The sequence below is a fragment of the Rhinolophus ferrumequinum genome, chromosome 11, assembly GCF_004115265.2.
Source record: "Rhinolophus ferrumequinum isolate MPI-CBG mRhiFer1 chromosome 11, mRhiFer1_v1.p, whole genome shotgun sequence".
In the NCBI taxonomy this organism is placed as follows: domain Eukaryota; kingdom Metazoa; phylum Chordata; class Mammalia; order Chiroptera; family Rhinolophidae; genus Rhinolophus; species Rhinolophus ferrumequinum.
In genome coordinates, this window is record NC_046294.1 from 48860753 (window position 1) to 48879128 (window position 18376).

General features: G+C 35.8%; 1 protein-coding gene across 2 annotated transcripts in view; it reads right to left on the reverse strand.

The window, feature by feature from the left end:
• Positions 1 to 5045: 5045 nt before the first annotated feature.
• The window catches only part of RAB6A (RAB6A, member RAS oncogene family), a 60691-nt gene continuing 47360 nt past the window's right edge, over positions 5046 to 18376 (reverse strand). For both annotated transcript variants that reach the window (XM_033119557.1, XM_033119556.1), the window contains exons 7-8: positions 8037 to 8103; positions 5046 to 7036 (exon numbers count right to left, since the gene is read on the reverse strand). In XM_033119557.1, the coding sequence (XP_032975448.1) occupies positions 6972 to 7036; positions 8037 to 8103 (132 nt within the window). In that variant the 3' untranslated portion in view covers positions 5046 to 6971. The remainder of the gene's footprint in view (positions 7037 to 8036; positions 8104 to 18376) is intronic.

An 18376-nucleotide genomic window follows, 5' to 3' on the forward strand; every position in this document is an offset into this window, starting at 1 on the left:
CAGAAAACAATCTGGTATCACAGCAGGGTGCACAGTGAGAAGGGGTGGTGAATGGGGCCCGGGTATAGAGAACCTCCCACAGCTGGGTTAAGGGCTCTTTTCTTTGTGCCCCTACAGCCTCAGTGCTACCATTTATCACAGTCCCGATGACACCATGGTTTTTTCCACTCACCACTGAATAGGGCAAGAGGGATGCAAATGGACGCTCCAAATGCAGTTTGCTTCAAAATCTCTCCATTAATAGGATTGCAGCATGAATTTTTAATCTTCCAGCTGTCCAGGAGACAATTATAAAATTATTCTCGTCTCTCTCTCTCTCTCTCTCTCTCTCTCTCACACACACACACACACACACACACACTTTAAGAGAAACAATCCTCACAGACAACAGTCTAATGTGGAGTTGCCCCATGGACCACATCTGGCCCATACATTGTTTTGTTTGGTCAGCACAATGTTTTTACAAGGTTTTGAGTTAAAATGTGTTATCACTACACACCCAACTAAATGGCTAAAAGTGAAAAAGACAATATTAAGTACTGATGTGGAGCTGGAAATCTCATGTGAGTGTAAACTGGTACAACTGCTTTGGAAACTGATCAGTAGAGCCAAACACAGGCACACCTCATAACCCATCAATTCTACTCACAGGCACACCCAACAGAAATGTGTATTTATGTTCACCAAAAAATAATAGGTACAAAAGTGTCATAGAAGCACTGGAAAAACTCAAATTCTAGAGTAGGTGGATCCATTGGTATATTCCATTCACAAAATGTAATACCATTCAAAGAATAGTATTAATTATCCATAGGTATACGCAGAATTATGGATGAATCAAAAACACAGCAGAGGATGAGTGGGGGTGAGGGGAAGGTGGTAAAATAGTTATACTATGGCAAGTTTCCTGTACCTTATGTGAATACAATATGCTGATAAGTCAAAGATGTACAGTAGAGTCCCTAATACAACCACTGAAAACAGAATGCAAAGAGGTTAAGCTAAAAAAGCCAATAGAGAAATTTATTTTTTTAACTTTTTTTATTTTTCAATTACAGTTGACATTATTAGTTTCAGGTGTACAGCATAGTGGTTAGACATTTATTTAATTTATAAAGTGATCCCCCCAATTAGTCTAGTATGCACCTGGCACTATAGTTATTACAATATTATAGACTATATTCCCTATGCTGTACTTTACATCCCTGTGACTATTTTGTAACTGCCAATTTGTACTTCTTAATACCTTCACCTTTTTCACCCAGCCCCCCACCCCCCCTTCCATCTGGTAACCATCAGTTTGTTCTCTGTATCTATGAGTCTGTTTCTGTTTTATTTTGTTCTTTTAGATTCCACATATAAGTGAGATCATATGGTATTTATTTGTCTTTCTTTGACTTATTTCACTTAGCATAAGGATCACTTACCCTCTAGATCCACCCTTGGTGTCACAAATAGGAAGATTTCATTCTTTTTAATGGCTGAGGCCAACAGAGGAATTTAAAAACAGATGTGGCAAATAGAAAACACCAAAATGGCAGACCTAAATCCAAACATATTAATAATTACATTAAATGTAAGTGGACAAAAGCACAAATTAAGCGATTAGATTGTCAGGATGAATGAACAAACAAGACCCAACTAGAGGCTGTGTACAAAAGACACATTTTAAAATACACAAATAGGTTGGAAGTAGAAGGATGGGAAAAGATATACCATATAAAGAGTAAACATCAGAAAATTGGAGTAGCTATTTTAGTATCTGACAAAATAGACTCCAAGACAAAAATTATCAGAAAAGGGAAATTTCATAAAGGGTCAATACATTAGTAAGATGGTAGCAGTGCTACATGAGAGATTTATAGCTGTAAATCTACTCTGAGTAGATTTACATAATTCTTAAGGGCCCTAGGATTTTCAGATGGTAAGTGAGCACTGGTTTAAAGTCACTAGCTGTATTAGCTCCTGACAAGAGGGTCAGCCTGTCCCATGAAGCTTTGAAGCCAGGCACTGACTTCTCTGTAGCTATGAAAGTCCTACATACGTAGCATCTTCTTCCAATAAAAGGCTGTTTCATCTACATTGAAAATCTATTTACTGTAGCCACCTTCGTTAATTATCTTAGATCTTGTGGATAACTTGCTGCAGCTTGTACACCAACACTTGCTGCTTCACACCTTGCACTTTTGTTTTGGTGAGAGCTGCTTTCTTTAAATCTCAAGAACCAAGCTCTGCTAGCTTCACACGTTTCTTCTGCAGCTTCCTCAGCTCTCAGCCTTCACAGAATTGAAGCGAGTTACGGCCTTGAGGCTTAAGGGAATGTGGTGGCTGGTTTCATCTTCTACCCAGACCACTGAAACTTTCCCCATATCAGCAATAAGTCTGCTTCGTTTTCTTGTCATTTGTGTGTTCACTGGGGTAGCACTTTTAATTTCCTTCAGGGGTTTTCCTTTCCATTCACAACTTGGCTGTTTGGCGCAAGAGACCTAGCTTTTGGCCGATCTCTGCTTTCAACATGCCTTCCTCATTAAGTTTAATCTAGCGTTTGATTTAAAGTGAGAGACATGCAACTCTTCCACTTGAACACTTACAGGCCATTGTAGGGTTACTAAATGGCCTAATTTCAATATTGTTGTGTCTCAGAAAACAGGGAGGCCCAAGAAGAGGGAGAGAGATGGGGAAATGGCCAGTTGGTGGAGCAGTCAACACACACATTTATTAAGGTCACCATCTTATATGAGCATGGTTTGTGGTGCCCCAAAACAATTACAATGGTAATATCAAAGATCACTAGTCACAGATCACGATAACAGATACAATAATGAAAAAGTTTGAAATATTGCAAAGAACTACCAAAATGTGACACAGAGACACAAAGTGAATAAATGTTGGAAAAATGGTGCTGACAGACTTGATCAATGCAGGGTTGCCACCAACTTTCAATTTGTAAAAATACAGTATCTGTGAAGCGCAATAAAATGAGGTAAGCCAGTACAAAGCTACAGTAATCAAAACTGTGGTAATGGCGTAAGGACAGATATACAGACCAATGGAACAGGACAGACAACCCAGAAATAAACCCTTACATATATGGTCAATTGATTTTCGACAAGGGTGCTAAAACAATTCAATGGAGAAAGAACGGTCTTTTCAACAAATGTTGCTGAAAACTAGATATCCACATGCAAAAGAATAAAGTTGGACCCTTACCTTACATCAGATACAAAATTAACTCAAAATGGATCAGAGAGCTAAATTTAAAGAGCTAAAATTATGAAACTCTTATAATAAAACAGGAGAAAAATCTCCATGACATTGTATTTGGCAAATGACTTCTTGGATATGACACCAAAAGCACAGGCAAAAAATGAAAAAGATAATTGGACTTGATTAAAATTTAAAACTTTTGTGCATTTCAAAGGACACTATTAAGACAGTGAAAAGACAACCCACAAAATGGGAGGAAATACTTATAAATCCATATATCGAAATACATAAAGAACTATAACCCAACAACAAAATAAACAACCCAACTTAAAAATGGGCAAAGAACTTTGAATAGACATTTCTCCAAAGAAGATATACACATGGTCAAAAAGCAAGATGTGCAACATCATTAGTCATTAGAAAATACAAAAATGAAAACCACAACGAGATAGATTACCACTACACACCCATTGGGATGGCTATTATAAAAAACAAAATCAAACATAAAAAGTGTTGGTAAGGATGTAGAGAAATTGGAACCCTCATACAATGCTGGTGTGGATGTAAAATGGTGCAGCTGCTGTGAAAAGCAGTTTGGCATGTCTTCAAAAGTTAAACACAGAATTATCACGATTCAGCAATTCCACTTCCAGGTATATACTAAGAAAGAATTGAAAACAGTAACTCAACCAGATATTTGTACACCAATGTTCATAGCAATATTACTTAAAATAGCCAAAAGGTGGAAACAACCCGTGTCCATCAAGAGATGAGTAAACAAAATTTGGTATATGCATACAATGAATATTGTTCAGCCATAAAAAGGAATGAAATTCTGATACATGGTATAACATGGATGAACACTAAAAACCTTATGCTAAGGAAAAGAAACCTTTAAACCCAGTTTAGGAAGAAGCAGTTCTTGTAGGAGGCACTCTCCTTAGATTACAGTCCACTAAATGATGTTTTGAAAGAGAAAATGTAGAGTACGTGAAAGGCCTAAAGCATAAGGCAGGCAGGTCGTTTCATCAACTCACTTACCAGGGATTTCATACTGCCCTAATATTACCCCTGTGGATACCTGCATTATAGTCTGGCCTATGGCCTCCATTTCTACAATAAGGGGGACAGCTATGGTTTGTCCCCAAGGCAGGGGTTGGCCCTTTTTTCTGTAAAGGGCTAGATAGTAAATATTTTTAGCTTTGGGGGCTATAAAGTCTGTCACAACTATTCAACTCTGACTATGGCTGAGTTCCAATAAAACTTAATTTAAAAACCAGTTCGAGGCTGGATTTGGTGGGAGGGTAGTAGGTTGCCTTCCTTGTCCCCAGGCAAAGGTGCAGTTAGGAGAGAGGAGGAAAAAGCTTACTTTTCTTAATACATCATATTTTTGCCTCCACCAGTGACCCTGTTTTTCAAGTTGCAGCCACTCCCTCACCTTTAACAGTTGAAAAGAGTCTTCTGACTCCCCAGAGGTTTCTCATTTTTGCTGATGTTTTGTTATTTTTCTGAATTCTATGTTCTCCTTTATAGTTCTAGGGAGGGAGTAAGAAACACATGCTAATTTACTACCTTGGCAGGAATGGGAAACCAAATCAGTAATGGTTTTCTTTAGTGTTTTATTTATATATATTTTGGCAGCAAAATTGTGTCTATTAAAAAAAAAATCTGGTCTATGAACACACTTTGCTGCTTCAGTTGAAGAACCCCAAGCCAAATAAAAATACCAATAATAAAGGCTGCATACATAAAAAGATTCAAATACTACAATGTAGGAAGACAATCACCCTCATATCAGAAATCACAACTTCTTCCAAATAAAGAATATGACCCATCTGTCATATTGAATTGATATTTATTTCAGGACATGCCATGTCAAAATAAAACAAAAGAGTCAACCCTTGCCTTTAACAATATTATTGTATTATAAAAGCACTTTACAACTCCATCTCATCTTTTTGAGTTACTGGTATGTGGACTAATGATTATCTGAAAGCATTTCTCTATTCAGACCCATAATCCAAGTGCTCTCTGAATATTACAAGGTGACAGTAAGTGGGGCATGGAGGAGGAAGAGGAAAGAGAGGGAAGAAGGTTCTCCCAGTTAAGGGTTTTGTTGCAATGAGGGGATGAGGAAGTATGAAGATATTTTTGTTTTTTCATCTTATACTGTGTTAAGTAATGCTTACAACATAAATTCAGCAGGCTTTTCCTGAGCTGTAACTCAGAAATTTTCTTCCTGCAAACAATGTATTTACAAATATGTTTATTAACTTACACAGCAATCTCACAATAACTAGTAAAGATTAAAATGGTGCACTCTTAGTATATTTGTTTGCAGTGTTTTAAGGGAAATACATATTGCCATAGTGATGAAGCTCTAAATAGATCGAACAAAACATCTAAAAATTGAAAGTGGTTAAAAAAAGGCAAAGAAATAAATATCACTAGAGATTACTTGTAGCTTAAATATAAAACTAAATCACTAATTAATCAACTATACAGATCTAATAAAAAGCAAAACCATCCTGAAAGACCCAACGTTAAAAAAAAAGCTAAAAAATAAGGCATAAATCTGCATAACATTGAGTTTTATTTCCATTCTCTCCTTTCCCTTTTCTATGTATGCTTTTTTCCAGATCTGCCTCGAGGGGCATATAAGAAAACGTGCCATTTTCAATTAGACCTCAAATGTCCTGAGCAAAGTATCTGCTATTCTGTTGAGGATTCTTTTGTTGGTAAGCTTTAGATATCATTATTTCTACTGGTTACAGTAGTTTTGATCAAGGTACCAAATTTAAATTCTTCCACTGGTTCTTAAAGGGATTTGATTTCTATAGTGCCTTGCCTGCATTTTTTTTTTTTTAAAGAAAAATATCCAAGAGAAATCTATTGTGAAAAAAGTTTTTCTTTTAAGCAAATAAAATAGCTCTATTTTGACAATTTTAAAATCTTGGGAGAAACAGTTCATTAGAAGGATTAAATATTAAAAACCTGTTCTGAAGCACTTTTACTTTTCTCTTTCAGAGTCTAACATGTGAAAGCGTTGTTTGTTTTGGTCAGAAACACATTTTGTGTTCGTTTACTTGTAAGTACTATGTTCATTAGGACTCATTTTAAAGATGCACCAGAACACTTTTCTTATTCAAGCACTGACTACCATGATAGCTAGTTCTGAACTCAAAGAAGGTCTAAGTAATTTACATCAGTGCTCAAGAATAATTTCGGATATCCTGACCCAAGGCCTAGAGCAAGTGGTATCACTAAAATTGAAGGATAATTCCAATGGGCTTGGTTTGACTGCTGCTTTGCCACCTCTTGTTCGTTTTGAGGAAGGAAGAGTAATAGGGAATGGAATAAGAGAGCAGGGAGAGATCAAGTAGGCAGGCAAGTGCTGCTGTGAACAAATTGTTCCTTAACCAAGCCACATACTACTGAGATTTCCATCATTTTGAAGTGCATTACCGGAACATTAAAAAGGAAAACAAAGTTAAGAAAATGTATCTAATTTTTAAAGTTATCACTGGAATATGTTGGAATTGTTTGGCTTTTTGTAAAATATAAATAATGAAGACACTGACTTTTTTGTGCTTGTGAAGCTAATAGACCATCTCCACGAGACAGGCAGCGATGATGAATTGCAATACGTTATTACTGAAGGGAAAAGGTTCAAGCCAATATTCACACTGCAGTCAATGAAAGAGTAAAGGGGGCCAAAGCAGTGAGCGTCTAGAGGGAAGTGAAGATGCCGTGGGGGTGGGGGATTAGCAGGAACAGCCTCCTTCATTGACTGGTTGCTCCTGTGGCTTTTCCAGTTTTATGTCAATCACTGAAACAAAAGTTAAGGAGCTATATCAACAGGCAAGTACAATTCCAATTCTGCTGAACCCTGACATCTCTGATGAGCCCCTTCCATGCCTATCTGGCTTCAGAGTCTACACAGCCACTATTTTCTATATACCAGCTAGCTCACCATATAAGGTACTCAAATGGAATAAACTTGTTTATATCTACTCTATGCAACAAGGGTCAAAATAAGGTTAACTTCTATTCATGAGAATCTCTCCTAAAGAAATTATTCTATAGGAGCAAGAAACCATATAAAGATGATGTTCCTTATGGAATTATCTATAATAAAATTTGAAAATAGCCCACAAGAGAGTTCCAACAACAGGGAGAGAATTTAATAAGTGGTGGGGACTTAACTCTGTAGAACACACTATGCTATTAAATGTAATAAAGGCTTAGAAAACATAAAACATTTAGAAGTGGGAAGAGCTGAACAGAAAGTACTATGAATTCTATGGCTTAATAAAAATATCTGCATATGGAAAAACACTAGAAGATAAATATGCAACAACGAAAACATCAAAATTCAAAATCTTTTAAAATAACTAATATAAGGCATGCTTCATCATGTTCTGTTTCTGAAAGCAGAGGCCATGACAAAGCCCTAGATGGAGTTATTTCCTGCCAGTGTCGAGTAGAAAGCTTGAATGTTAGAAAAGCCAGTGGAAGAAAACATGACACATACCACATATAGGAAAACTGTACAGAGCCAATGGAACTCAAAATGAAGAAGCAGAAGGCTAGGATTCTACGAGTTTCCTGCTCATTAAAAATCAAGCAAGCAAACACACACAAACCCTCTCACTGATTAACTGGGATAACTAGAGCTCATTCGCTATAGAAAACCTCAGCACGTCTATGCTCCTAAGCAATCAATTCCTGGCTGTAAAAAGCAATGGCATAATATTCCTCAGCCAACCAAGTGGGGCTCTAAAGACTAGTGATAACAATAACATTTTCTGATGAAACAGAAAGGATACTGTCTTCTCTGCTTCTGTCCTGTGTGCTTTCCATTCCAGGCAAAGCTGCAGCAACACGTCGGAAGAGCTGTGGAAGAGAGACAAATATGGTAATTGGGAGGGAAAATTTAGCAAATGGTATTAAGTAAAGGTGGATGACCACTGAATGGTGTGTTCAATGATATGGCTTCTAGGTTATTCTTCACTTAGACCTTAGCATACTGAAAGTATCTTAAAATGTCTATTTATTCTGTAAATGAATACTGTATGAAAAGCAGTATGCCAAATACAAAGAGGTATAAAGATGATCCTTGTTCTCCAACTGGTGAGAACAGACATGAACAAACAGCTAAGAAATAAGCAGCAAAAATGTCACTTGAGTCATAAAAACAAAGTACTACAGGAACTCAGAGTAAGGACAGATTGTTCATTTAGTAAAAGTGTAGAGCTGCATTCCTATCTTTCATAAAGGGTTAGGTTCTAAAGCCAGCGTATACAGAGTGCAAGTCAGTCTAAGTCAAAATTACCCGTGATAATTCTTTAAGAAAGCACTATGTTAGAGACCACCATACCACCTCTTAAGACTAACACAGCTAGCTTTTCCTCCATCATTGGAAAGACCACCAGTAGGAGTGGTTGGCTTGTGCCTGAGGTGTGACGTTAGGAAAAGTATCTGCAAAAGGAGACTAACACTCAAGCCTGGTGAGATGTTCACTTTTGAGGTATGTGAGAACAGAAAGGACGAATATAACAGGATATAGTTGTTTTTTGTTTTTTAATTCAAGGAGCTTATAGTCTGACAAAGGAGACAAACTCAATTCCTTATGTTACAATGTAATGAATGCTGTAAACCAAAGAAGTACAGAATGATATGAGACTACAGATTAAAGCAAGCGCTCGTCAGGAGGCTGGGCAAAATCTTTAGACAGTACCATTTGAGTTGGGATTTAAAAGGCAGTTTTAAATTTTCACTTGGCTGAAAAACATACTGTGCAAAGTGCTCAGAGTGTAAGAGCTCCATAAATGTTGCTGAATTAAAATGAAAAGGAACAGAAAGAACAGAAGGCCAGAGATGAAAGACTGAGATTATAAGTAATCTGTTTAGAGAAAGACTTACAGAAAAAGAACAAAGTTTTTTCTGTAGGCAATTATCTGATGGGATAAGATCAGGAAAACCTGAGAAAAGGTATAACTGACTTGGTTCTATATAGTTTAGTAGCACTTTAGAGATGTACCAAAGTTAGGCATTCGCCACAATATTCAACCAAAATAAGGTATTAGAGTAAAACTGCAGAATGCTTATCTTAACATCTTCTGATATTCCAGAAACTGTACATGATCAAAGATCATATAGTTGTGTAAATTACCATCAATCTAATCAATATAACGTTAATTGTACAAGGTGGGTCCATTTAGATTAATATATGAATACTCAGTTTCAAATATATTAGGCTGGTGCACAAGTAATTGCGGTTTTTGCATTGTTGAAATTTGCTGTTTGATATTGGAATATATTCTTAAATAAATCTGGTTATGTTATACAGCATTTTAATGCACATTTCTCGCTTTATGTTTTTGTGCTAATGACTGATTACTTGCTGTTTATTTTATATTTATTTTAGACTAGGGAAATGATGTTAGACAAAAACCAAATTCAAGCAATTTTCTTATTCGAGTCAAAATGGGTCGTAAAGCAGCAGAGACAGCTCACAACATCAACAATGCATTTGGCCCAGGAACTGCTAACGAACGTCCAGTGCAGTCATGGTTCAAGAAGTTTTGCAAAGGAGATGAGAGCCTTAAAGATGAGGAGTGTAGTGGCCAGCCATTGGAAGCTGACAATGACTAACTGAGAGCAATCATCGAAGCTGATCCTCTTACAACTACAGGTGAAGGTGCCGAAGAACTCAACGTCGACCAGTCTACGGTTGTTCGGCATTTGAAGCAAATTGAAAAGACGAAAAAGCTGGATAAGTGGGTACCTTCTGAGCTGACCACAAATCAAAAAAATTGTCGTTTTAAAGTGTCGTCTTCTCTTATTCTACGCAACAACAAACCATTTCTTGATCGGATTGTGATGTGCGACGAAAAGTGGATTTTATACGCCAATCGGTGACAACCAGCTCAGTGGCTGAACAGAGAAGCTCCAAAGCCAAACTTGCACCAAAAAGAGGTTTTGGTCACTGTTTGGTGGTCTGCTGCTGGTCTGATCCATTACAGCTTTCTAAACCCCCACAAAACCATTACATTTGAGACGTATGCTCAACAAATCGATGAGATGCACCAAAAACTGCAATGCCTGTAGCTGGCATTGGTCAACAGAAAGGGCCCAATTCTTCTCCAGGACAATGCCCAACCACACGTCGCACAACCAACGCTTCAACAATTGAACGAATTGGGATACAAAGTGTTGCCTCATCCGCCATATTCACCTGACCTCTCGCCAGCCAACAACCACTTCTTCAAGCATCTCGACACCTTTTTGTAGGAAAAAAATGCTTCCACAACCAGCAGGATGCAGAAAATGCTTTCCAAGAGTTCATCAAATCCCTAAACACGGGTTTTAACGCTACCGGAATAAACAAACATATTTCTCGTTGGCAAAAATGTGTTGATTGTAATGGTTCCTATATTATGATTAATAAAAATGTGTTTGAGCCTAGTTATGATTTAAAATTCAGTCCGAAACCGCAATTACTTTTGCACCAACCCAACAGTCAACATTCCAGATACAACAATAAATGCTGTAATAAATTAATGATTGTGAAAGCTGTTAATTTTATGTACAAAAATAACTTTAAATTTACAAAACCTAAATAATTACAGAACTAGATTGATAGAGTACATTAGATAACTTTAGGAAGAGTATTATGTCCTTTTAAAGCTAACAAGTGTTTCTAAAAATTTAATTACTGGGGTGGCTGGATGGCTCAGTTGGTTAGAGCACGAGCTCTCAACAGCAAGGTTGCTGGTTAAATTCCTTCATGGGATGGTGGGCTGCGCCCCCTGCAACTAAAGACTCAAAACAGCAACTGGACTTGGAGCTGAGCCGCGCCCTCCACAACTAGACTGAAGGACAATGACTTGGAACTGATGGGCCCTGGAGAAACACACTGTTCCCCAGTATTCCCCAATAAAATTTAAAAAAATAATAGTTATCAAATATATGGTGACGGAAAGAGAACTGACTCTGGGTGGTAAACACACAATGTGATATATAGATGATGTATTACAGAATTGTACACCTGAAATCTATGTAACTTTACTAACAATTGTCACCCCAATAATCTTTAATCTAAAAAAATTAATGTGAAGTTAGACAATAATTCTAACCTTTTTGAAGTTTTTGTATATTAGCATTAGATAATAAATTTAAAGGAGAATGCCAGCTTTTGTCAACTCAAAATTTTATGCTTCAAGAAAGTCTAACATCCATTAAAAATCATCTTTTATCCAGACATAAAGAACATAGAGTATAAAGAAAAATGTAGGGCTGGCCCGCTGGCTCAGGCAGTTGGAGCTCCATGCTCCTAACTCCAAAGGCTGCCAGTTCGATTCCCACATAGGCCAGTGGGCTCTCAACCCCAAGGTTGCCAGATTGATTCCTCGACTCCCGCAAGGGATGGTGGGCAGCGCCTCCTGCAACTAAAATTGAAAACGGCACCTTGAGCTGAACTGCCGCTGAGCTCCCAGATGGCTCAGTTGGTTGGAGCATGTTCTCTCAACCACAAGGTTGACGGTTCAACTCCCCCAAGGGATAGTGGGCTGCACCCCCTACAACTAGTAACGGCAACTGGACCTGGAGCTGAGCTGCGCCCTCCACAACTAAGACTGAAAGGACAACTTGAAGCTGAGCGGCGCCCTCCACAACTAAGATTGAAAGGACAACAACTTGACTTGGAAAAAAGTCCTGGAAGTGAACACTGTTCCTCAATAAAGTACTGTTCCCCTTCCCCAATAAAACCTTTAAAAAAAAATGTATTTTATAGAAAATAAGGAAGTTTGAATAAAAATGTATTTCCCCACCAACATCAGTTAAAAACAACCATCTATTTAGTATTGCAAATAGGGCAATAAGTATAATGACTACAGAAATAATCTAGCAGCTAACAATGTGGCACTAAATCAAAACTTGAATTCCAGAAATTCATTCTGTAATGGTGATTAATATTCAGTGTTGGTCTCAATGATTTTAATACTTGGTCATCTAGCCAAAATGTATAGTTAGCACATTTCTGATTTCAGTAGAGATGAAGGGAAAAGAAATGTGAAAATTTTCAGAGGAAAGAACTGAACAAATGTTCAGAGATAGAAAGGCACAAGGCATACTTAAGAACGGTTAGGTAGTCCAGACTGGCTAGAGCACAGAATATGTAAAAAGATTAGGATGAAGCCCTATGTAATTGAAGGCCAGAATAAGAAAGACCTGAAAAGAATGTGGACTTTGTCCTGCAGGCAAATGGAAGTGACTAAAAAAAACAGTTTGCGTGAGGACTTCTATTCATAATTCCAGTGTCTGACTATGGCTATAAAGACATACAAATCACATATTGAAAGCAAAAGATATTCAGGTGAGATGGCAGAAAGCTAAAAGCTAAAAAGGTAAAGTGCATTTAACACTCTGGGTAGGCCACTTAGATGACAGGTCATCTTTCTGTTCCTCAGTTTTCTCATCTGTAAAATGGGCTTAAAATAATAATATACTTAACTGACAAGATTATTGTGAAAATTAAGGGAAATTGTTAACTGCTTAGTATCGATTTGTTATATAAAAGTTTTTAATAAGCAGTAGCTCTATTTCTACCAGAGACTAGTCACAGTAACTCATGGTCCTGTGGGTAAGGGAACAGAAAGTTTTTCCAAATGTTATGATATTCTGAAGTGGATTCTAGGACTATAGCAAAACACCAACCGATGCAAAATTCTGCTTTAAGAAATTATGTAAAACTGTTGGAAAAGGTATGCAGGTAAGGAGAGACCTTCTGAAAATATAGTAGAGCAGAAGTGAAATGTTTTTCCTTAGAAATATCTAAAAATATTCCCAAGATCTTATAGCTTGTTTCTGATATAAAATATTTATTAAACTGCTTATCTTTTGGGTTCCCAAGGACATCAAAGTTTATTATAGGCTAACTTAAAAATGGAATTTTTTTTCCCCTGAGGGGAAAGCATAGGGAAGGTTTGTTAACTTTCAGTGAAAATGAAATAAAATGAGGTTTACAAGTTTTGAAACTTTTAAAAAATTAAAATAAGTTCTAATTAGTGAAAAGTACATAACTAATGAGGTATTTCATGGAGGGTATTGTTATATTCACACCTGTCTACCAATTCTCATAATATAACACAGTATTTAAAGTGTTTATAGAAAGAGCATAGAATTTGAGTCAAGGAACTCTAGTACTAACTACCCCACTGTTACAGCTTTGTTACTTCAAGGATATTAATTTCTCTAATCTTTACAGAAGAAAAGAAGATAATAGGGAAGCAAAATACTTTAAAAACAACGTATTACACACATATTAGAGCTCACGTCTCATTAGAAACAACAGAAGTCAGAAGATAATGTAATGGCATCTTTAAAATATTGGGGGAAAAACACAAAAAAAACAAAAACTTGTCAACCCAAAATTCAGTAACTAGCGAAAACATTCTTCAAAATTATTCTTTAAATTTCCTTTTCGGCTAAGTAAAAGCTGAGAGAATTCATTACCAGGAGAACTCTGTAAGTAACAGTAAAGAAAATTATTTAAGCTAAAGAGAAATGATACCAGATGCAACTCAGATCTTTAAGAAGGAATGAAGAACACAGCAAATGGTAAACATATGATCACCGTGTTCCCCCCAAAATAAGACCTAGCCAGACCATCGGCTCTAATGCTCCTTAAAAATTAATATAAGACCCGGTATATTATATTATATTATATTATATTATATTATATTATATTATATTATATTATATTATATTATACCTGGTCTTATATAAGACCCGGTCTTATTTTAATATAATATAATTAATATAATATATCAATTTTTGCTCCAAAAGACGCATTAGAGCTGATGGTCTGGCTAGGTCTTATTTTCGGGGAAATACCATAAAAAAAAAACACTGCCTTTTTTATCCTCTTAATTACTTTTTAAAGCAAAACATTAAAACATTTATTAGGCGGTTCATATGTATGTAAATATATGACAAAAGTAACACAAAGACAGAATGCATAATTCCACATGAAATGGTATATTAACTCTAGTTTAATCCCTAAAACAACCATTAAAAATGTTGTGAAAAAATTTAGCTAAAAATCAAGAGAAATTAAAATACAACATAAAAATATCTGATAAAGCCAAAAACGACAGAGGGACAAGTAGAAAACAAAAAGCTAATGGCAGACATAAACCCAACTACATTAATAACTACATTAAATATAAATAAACCAAGAACTACAATTAAAAAGCAAAGATTTTCAGACTGAATCTAAAAAAAAGTGAGATTCAACTGTATACCCTCTACAAGAGACCCACTTTACAAAGAAAAAGATATACCAAGCAAACAAGCAGTAAGAGAACTGGTGTGGCTATATTAAGATCAGATAAAGACATGGAGACAAATATTATTAGAGATAGAGAGGGACATTTCTTTGGGGCGGACGGGTGGCTCAGTTGGTTAGAGCACGAGCTCTGGGCAACGGGGCTGCCGGTTCGATTCCCACATAGGCCAGCGAGCTGCGCCCTCCCCAAATAGAATGAAGTCAATGAACTGCCGCTAAGCTCCCTGTTGGTAGGAGTGTGTCCTCTCAACTACAAGGTTGCCAGGTTCGACTCCCGCAAGGGATGGTGGGCTGCGCCCCCTGCAACTAACAACGGCAACTGGACCTGGAGCTGAGCTGCGCACTCCACAACTAAAATTGAAAGGACAACAACTTGAAGCTGAATGGCACCCTCCACAACTAAGATTGAAAGGACAGCAACTTGACTTGGAAAACTACTGGAAGTACACACTGCTCCCCAAAAAATCCTGTTTCCCTTCCCCAATAAAATTAAAAAAAAAAAAAAAAAAGGAAGAGGGACATTTCTTAACACTGAAAGAGTCAATACACTAGAAAGACAATAATGATTCTAAATGTGTGTGTACCCAATAACATAACTTCAAAACAGATGAAGTAATAGCTGACAAAACTAAATGGCAAAACAGGCAAATACAAATGTTGTAGATTTTAATACTCCCTTCTTGGTAACTTATAGAACTACACACAAAAAAATTGATAAGGCTTTATAAGATTTGAACAATGTTATCAACTTTCTTGACCTAACTGATATTTATAAAACATACCTGACAATTGTTGAAAAACATTCGTTTCCATTGTACGTGGAACATTTACTGAGAGAGGCCACAAAACAAGTCTCAAAAATTATGGATGACTGAAATGTTACAATGTATATTCTCTGACCACAATAAAAGTAAATTAGAAGCCATAACCATATGATACCTAGATCTGTCCCAAATATTTGGAAATAAAACATTATTTTTCTATCTTCATTGATGTGGTCATTACATCTATATATACACATTTACCAAAATTCATTTAATTGTATGCTTAAGATGTGTACGTTTCACTGTACATAAATGTTTACCTCAATTAAAAAAACTAATAGAAAAAAAATTCAATGAATTTTTTCATTGAAATTCAAAGAAATTCAAAATGAGTATCTTTCTATAAGTTGCAGTCAAAATACTAAGTAACCTGGCTTATCTAAGCTTGTTCAGTCTAGCTTAGAAAACTTCTGACGATAGTGAAGCTCAATAAATTAATTTGATTTTTATGGCAAAACATGGCAGCTCTTAGTATTTGCTAAAAAAAAATACAGCATATTATTCTTTCATTCAATGAGTTAGTCTAGTGGGAGGCAGAATTGATAAACTTCTATATTAAAAGTAAGAAGGGGTGCTACTTCAATAATTAGGAAAAGTACTTAATCTAAATCTGATTATGTCTGAACTGAGTTTTATTACAAATAGCAGATAAGGAAGAAACAGTATTTTAGGAGGAGGAACAATAACATAAAATGGAAATAGGAAAACATAGTACACTTGGTGCACTTTAAGCAGTGTCATATGGGTATATAGTGCCCAAAGATCAGGATAGTAACGTATGCCAAGGCCAAATCAAAAATTTTGAACAGCAGAGCACTGCACGCTAAGGAGTTTTCTTAAACTTCAGGATAAAATTCATAAAAGTAACTTGATTAGATTTGCATTTTAAAACAATCACTCTGGTAGTGGGATGGAGAACACACTAAAGTGGGGCAAGATTGGAGGCAGATATCAGTTAGAGCTATTATAGCAGGCAAGACAATAGACAGGGCCTTAATATAGCAGTGGAAAAAGTAGAACAAAAAATACTAGGTATCTAAATAATTGGTTCTAGATGTGAATACAAATGAATCATAAGATCTTCTGAATTTCACTAGGTTTGTTTTCCTACGTCATGAAGACACATTTTGGCACTTGGATACATAATATTCAATTCTTTATGTACCAATTTGGCTTCTATAAAAGACTGAGCTGAGCCTTCTGAGTGTAGGAAGCATGTCTTCCTTATCTAGGGGTTATGGAAACAAGGCTTGTTCAAACAATTATCAAACTGAAGAGATCTGACATACTTGCTGGCTTTATATATCTTTTTACAAAGTATAATTTACATGAGAAATTCCTCTGGGATTCCTGTTAAAAAATGTAAATTTAGGACCCTAGACTTATTGAATCAATATGCAGAATTAGTGGCCAGGAACCTGTATTTCATATAGGCTTCCAATTAACTATTATGCACATTAAAGGTTAGGACCATTAAACATTTCTCTAATCCTTGGAGATGTTCCTAGGGGTAATCTGCCATTGTAAAATCTCTGTCCTTTCTTACCTTTGATTGGATATCAGGTAGCCTACTCACTACCAAACATAGTTAAAGTTGAGCAAAAATACATTCCTAGCCTCAATTTCAAAAAAAACAAAAAATCAATGAATCGATTTCAAAAAAAATTTGCTTTAGAGAAAACTTTTGTCACTCATTTTTTTCCTATTGCTAAAGTTTCCAATGGCATGCTAAACATTAGATTTGTAAAATAAGCACTTAACTCCAACCACACAAGGTGTATTGTCCAGAGTCAGAAACTGGACAACGGTTATTAGATTTGATTTAGATTTCACTTAGGAAAATTTGAATTGTCCCATACAGCTAATGTATCAAGCAGTATCAAAAGTTATGTTGGTTGTTTTTTTTTAAACATTGGGGTGATTTGTAGTACAACTATAAGAAAAAAACATTCTTCCATTTCTAGCCACTTAAATAATTAAGTTTTTTTAATGATACCCTATTTGATCAGTTCTTAAGCTTCTTTATAAAAACTAATTCAAGGAATAGACACCCCCTAAAAAATAATGTGATGTACTCCTTAGCTAATACTTAAAATCACTCAGTAATTTCTCCACATGACAGAAATATAGTCTGTATGATTAATCACTGACAGTTAAAAGGGGAAGATTTTAACCAATTATTTAAGTGTGCTTATTAACATAAGTTTTAATTCTTCTCTAGTTTCATTCTCTCATTTGGGGGGGGTATTGGATTATTTCCTTCCTTAACTAAATTATATGAGCTGACAAAGCATGAGTCTGTAAATACTGAAATAAAATTCTAATATACTATGGTACTCAGTGGCATTCTACAAAATGAAAAGTAATGTTATTTGTGAGTTAAGAAGAAAAATACAAAAAAAATTAAAAGGCAACTCTATTCTAAAATTTAAAAACAGTAATTTTGGTCAAATTTATATTTAAAAGATAATCAAATCAAGTCCCCCAAAATCAGGAACTTTAGCAAAATCCCATGTTCAGACCTAGCACCTGAATAAGGAGAAATAATAAAGTAGCACATGAGTTTTGAATGTAGGATGAGATTATTTTACTCATATAAAAGAAGTCTCTTCATTATCACTACCTAGCTATATTGGTTTATACAGGTCAGGCGTTTGGAAAAAATTATATGCCTAGTGATGAAAATGTTTTAAAATCAAATTGTGGTGATGGTTACACAATGCTGTAAATTCACTAAAAATAACTGAATTGTATGCTTAAGATAAGTGTATTCTGTGGTATAAAAATTATACTTGAATAAAGCTGTTAAAAAAATGTTTATAAAATAGCAAACAAATGACATACCCCATCTTCTCAACATCCTAGGAATTACCTAAACTTGGAAGGAATTAAATGTCATAAAGTTACTAGCTATCACTAGTGCCTACTGTATGCTGATGATTTTAGAGCTTCCAAACCTATGAGACTACTTAGGGTCAGGCCTAAGGGCCCA